The 5009-nt window shown below is 45.3% G+C and overlaps 1 protein-coding gene across 1 annotated transcript in view; it reads right to left on the reverse strand.

Moving 5' to 3' along the window:
- Window positions 1-1897: 1897 nt before the first annotated feature.
- WDR82 (WD repeat domain 82) overlaps window positions 1898-5009 on the reverse strand; it is a 26531-nt gene continuing 23419 nt past the window's right edge. The window contains exon 9 of the mRNA XM_003789369.3: window positions 1898-4709. Within this exon, the coding sequence (XP_003789417.1) occupies window positions 4680-4709 (30 nt within the window). The 3' untranslated portion in view covers window positions 1898-4679. The remainder of the gene's footprint in view (window positions 4710-5009) is intronic.

Consider the following 5009-nt stretch of genomic DNA (forward strand, 5'->3'; position numbering starts at 1 on the left):
GAGCCTACTTGGGTGTTTTGTTGTTTTTCTTATTTTGTTTTAGAGATAGAGTCTCAATCTGTTGTCCAGGCTAGAGTTCAGTGACAGCCCCAAATTCTTGGGCTTAAGCAATCCTCCTGCCTCAGCCTCCCAAGTAGCTGGGACTACATCACCATGCCTGGCTAATTTCTTGTAGAGACGGGAGTCTGGCTATGTTGCCCATGATGGTCTCAAACTCCTGGCCTCAAGCGCTTCTTCCATCTCAGCCTCCCAAAGTGCTGTGATTATAGGGCGTTAGCTACCACACACCCTGCTTCCTTTTCACTTACTTTTGAATGCAAACTTCTATAACGCTAGACTTAGACTTAGTTGGGGCTTATTGTTTGATGAGCAGCTTAGTTTATCCTCTCTGTAAGACCATTATCACCTGAACTCACCAAGGCTCAAGTCCTCAGGAAGTTACTTGTTGAACTACAAGGCGAATCAGCTTCATAACCTCAGCTTTACCTGACTTTTCCCTGAATCACCCCGACTTTATAGTGTACGACTGAGGTGAATTCTTACCAGGCAATTCAGCCCTAAATTACAGCCAGGAAAGAGAACTAGTGGGCTCCATGGTGGATGGTAAAACTTCTATATTTTATTCATCTGAGCAGCTCTCAACTCTTGCATTTCTTGCTCACCTACTCATTGTAGATTTCATTTACTCTCCCAAGGCAAATAGGAAAAACTGCAACATTAGACATTTCCCATAGCTATACATTCCATGGCACAAGACTTCTAGGCCTGAACCTGTCTACAGCTGGGCCCTGACAAGCTTGTTGGCCCTTGAAACTCTAAGTATCCTCTCCAGGGTTCCCTCAGACAGGAAGCAGGCAAACATAGTACTGCCCTGCGAGCTTGTAGGAGTTTGACTTCCTCTTTCCTCAGTACTGACCTCCCCCTCCTCCCCAAGCAAAGTAAAAAAGTGTAGGCAGCATCCTGTGCTTGCTTCTTACCCACATCAACTGCTATGGTTCACCCCCCATAGCCTGCTTGCCTAGTTCCAACCTAGCCTCTGGTCCTCACGAGGCCAGAGCCTAGAGTCAGTGCAGTGGGTCTCAGTTAACAAGCAGTCCAGAGGAAGGAGTGGCTGCTACAAGGGTAGCCGTGTTGACCTACTTGTTCATGTCTCCCAGCAGAGCCAAACGCTGCAGCACTCCTCCCACCAGGCAGAGAGGATCTCCTGAGTAGTCAGGAGATCCTCCTATGCTTACCCTACCACACAAGCCAGGATGTTCCCTCTGCCAGAATCCCTAACCAACCTCAATGACCACAGGCAATGTGGCAAACCCAAGGTTTTCTTTTCTGATTCAGAGAGGGCCAGGCAACAGGTCTTGCAGCTTTGAGGATGCTGAGCTAGAGCATCAGACTCCAAGAGGTACAATCCACCAGCCAAGCAGTGGGTTACCAAGCAGCTGGCCAGGTTTTCTGCCAGACCTGGTACAGGAGCCTCAAAGAGGCCCCACTGTCCTTGTCCTCCAGAAGCCAGAGCCTAGCGAGATGAAAACTTTTTCCAACTAAAAGTTGCCTATCTGATCAAGGGTTAGAGGCAACCAGTGGGGGATGCAAGGCATCCTGAGGTTAAGTGCCGGATACATCTTTGAAGATCAAAATTGGCTCAGCCTTGCCTTTCCTATTCACTCATTTCTGGCCTTATGGCTGGTTTGTTAGAACCTGGGGTTGAAGGTTGGGTAGGGGTTCCTTCCACCATCCCACCAGACTTAGTTACCAGGGGGCAGTCAGGAGCAGTCGCAGGAAACTCAATAATCCATTCCAGTAAGCTCCAGTGTGAGCCAGAACTTATAGAAGACAACCCAACTCTCCAACTCTGGAAACCAGGCAAACCATGCTATAGAAATTCAGTGGAAGAGGCTGTAGCCATAAAATTCTGTTTAACACTGTTAACATGGAAAAAATGTTTATATGTTAAGTACAAAAGGGACATAAAATTGTATATACAGTAGAATAACAACTGTGTAAACACACCAAAAATCTATGCACAGAAATGTCTAGAGGAACATTTAACACCAAAAGATTAACAATGGTAGCATTTGAGTGGCAAACTGATTCTTTGTAAAATTCCCAAATTTTCATTAATAAGCAGTAATTACAATTGCAATAGGAAATTAAAAAAAAAAAAGAACTCTTCTGGCTGGTGGTTGAGCAGTGCAGTGTCGCTATTAAATATAAAACAGTGGCTTTGGCCCTGACTCTTAAGGTGGTGAGCAGTTCCTCCCTACAGGAGAGCTTGAGTACCTCTAGCCTCTACTGAGGCATCTAAGCATTGAGGCTCAGCACGTAGCCTCTTTTTGATCTTATTCTGCATCATTCCCATCACCATATCATTTCCAATCACTTCTAACTGCATGTTTTTCCTTTCCTTCCCATCTCAGGACAGCTTTGCAGCCACAGGGCCCAGAATTAGAGGTCATAAAATGGTATGTTTTCAAAGAAATGGTGCCTCAGTTTTGGACAAACAGGAACTCAAATACAAATCATTTATTTTCCTGCTGCTGGGCAAGTCAGGCTTGGTGGCTGCTCTGGTTGCAGATGTTAAGTTATGCAGCCTTTCTTGTTAACCTAAAGTTCCAAGCACTAAACAATTACTCCTATCATGAGTTTTCTGCCCTAAAAAGCCAGCAGTGTGCAATAACAGCTCAGATCATTTGGTTTCTAAAAGTCCTTCCACTCTAAGAAGGCAGAGCTATACAATGGCATCATGGCAGCTACAGATTTTAGTCTATATTTGGGAAATAAGTATACCTTCTGCACTTTCAGTTTGAGAAATAAGTAAAAAAGCAATTGCTTAAAAAAAGAAAGTGCTAGCAATTCATAGCCAATTCCTACTGCTAAACAGAAGCGGTGCTGGCCTGATTTACTTCTAGCAGCTGTATATTTGTGGGCAAGTCAAACTTTGTTGAGCCTGTCTGGGGATCTACAGGGAGTATTGCTTGCATAAATGTTTCAGAACTTAGTAAAATAACACACCACTCATTCTGCTCTAAGAAGGCTATGCAGGGGAAAAGGCCATGAGCCTGCTGCAACTCATCTCAACCTGGGCCTGGCTAGAGCCCCATCCTCTCCCAAGAGAAAGCAAGGAAAAACAGCAAGAAAGCAGATGTACCAGTAAATGGGAGTGAAACATAGCTGGCAAAGCAGCTTCAGATAAACTGGTCTGGGGCCAGCATCCTGTCCCAAATGCTGCAAGCCTGACACAGAAGTCATGCAAAGAATAACTGTCACATCACAGGTGCACACATATCATCAATGGGCAAAAAAGGGGCTAACACTGCGGAGCGGGCCCCAAAGTGCGGCTTGAGGAACACAGGAAATCATCCCAAGACCCTCACTTAGCTGCCATGGAAATAGCAAACACTAGAAGCTTTGCTTCTTCATTCAGTCTCCCAAAGAGAAAATGGTAATAAGGAAGACTCACTAACACTTGTGGCAAACACTATTAGCAAGGATGCAATCTTTCTCCTGGGCTGTAGGACTCTCATCCCCTTTAGCAAAACTCTCAGAAACTACAGATTATATATATACATATGTATATGAATATATATGCATACATACGCATATATGCATGTATGTATGCAGATATATTTCAGTGAAGGTGCGCACACTGTGCTAAATTACAAACAACAGAAATCAAAGGTCATATATAAAAAGGCTAAATATAACATATAACACAGGCCTAGAACCAGCTCATGGTTGGGAGCTGGGGAAAAGGGTGGTATCATCTAGAGACTATGTACATGACTTGTGGTTGGCAGGGAAGGCATCAGTGTAAACAACTCAGACTCACTTCACAATACTGGCCCACAGGAAAGCGTGATGTAGCTCATGTATAAAAATAGACTCCCACCTTGCTTTTGTAGAAACCAAGCTCAGTAGGCACCCAGGAGAACCATGGGTTTGTCTTGATGACAGGGTACTGCACAAGAACTCACCGGCTATCCCCTTCCTCCCTTTCAGGCTCATGAGCCCTTTCCCACCCAACACCCAGAGCCTGATGCCTGCCCAGATCACCTACCTACCCTCACAGGACTAACTGCATGGCTTCCTGATATGCAAGGTCCTTCCGTATCTGTCTCTTTCTCTAACCCCAAAATATATGAAAAGACTTATTTCTGTAAATGTTTGGCACCTAAGAAACATGATGGCTGTGGAATAATGCCACAATTACACAGGGAGACCCAGTAACAATACATGCAGGGTGAGGGCAAGGGGCACTAAGCTGCCCTAGCATCCCAAAACCAAGACTGTGGCTTCCCATGCATTTATGGGAATGGAGAAGAGATGTGTAGAACAGACGACTTCACTGGCTCTTCAGCAGCAAATACATTCAAAATTGAAGGTGTCTTGAGAGCCCCACTATACACTAATCACAAGTCTGGTCACTCCTCTGGAGGAGCTTGGTGCAGTGATGGCTAAAAAACTTAAGTTCTAATTGAGTCTGCTGCATCAAGAATCCTTTCGAAGGTCAGCAAAGTCACATTTTTCTTTTGAGCAGATATACAACACATCCATGGGAAGGCCATGTGAAAGGATGTTCTCCAGTCCAGTCAAATGATCCAATCCCACATTGTCTCAGTTCCCTCTGACTTTTCTTCTGCTGGCTGCCCTCACTGTACAGAAATAGCCCAGAAGCATCAGGGTCAGTCATCAATGGTGGGCAACCAGAAGGCCTAGAAAGAGAATTCAACATTAAAAAGCCAAGCATTCCTTCACTGCAATGGGTTCTTTATGCCCCACCTCAGAGCATCCAAAGGTGCCAGACCCAATGGTGGGAGAGATATGATTCTGGTTGCCCTCCCTCCTGACCAACCAACTCTTACAAATAAATGATTTGTATTTGAGTTCCTGTTTATCAAGGAGACAGAATAAAGACTTTCCCCTTGGCTCGGCGCCTGTGGCTCAAGCAGCTAAGGCGCCAGCCACATACACCTAAGGTGGCGGGTTCGAATCCCCAGCCTGGGCCCGCCAAA

The sequence above is a fragment of the Otolemur garnettii genome, unplaced genomic scaffold (assembly GCF_000181295.1).
Source record: "Otolemur garnettii isolate 467f Iridium unplaced genomic scaffold, OtoGar3 scaffold00032, whole genome shotgun sequence".
Classification (NCBI taxonomy): Eukaryota; Metazoa; Chordata; class Mammalia; order Primates; family Galagidae; genus Otolemur; species Otolemur garnettii.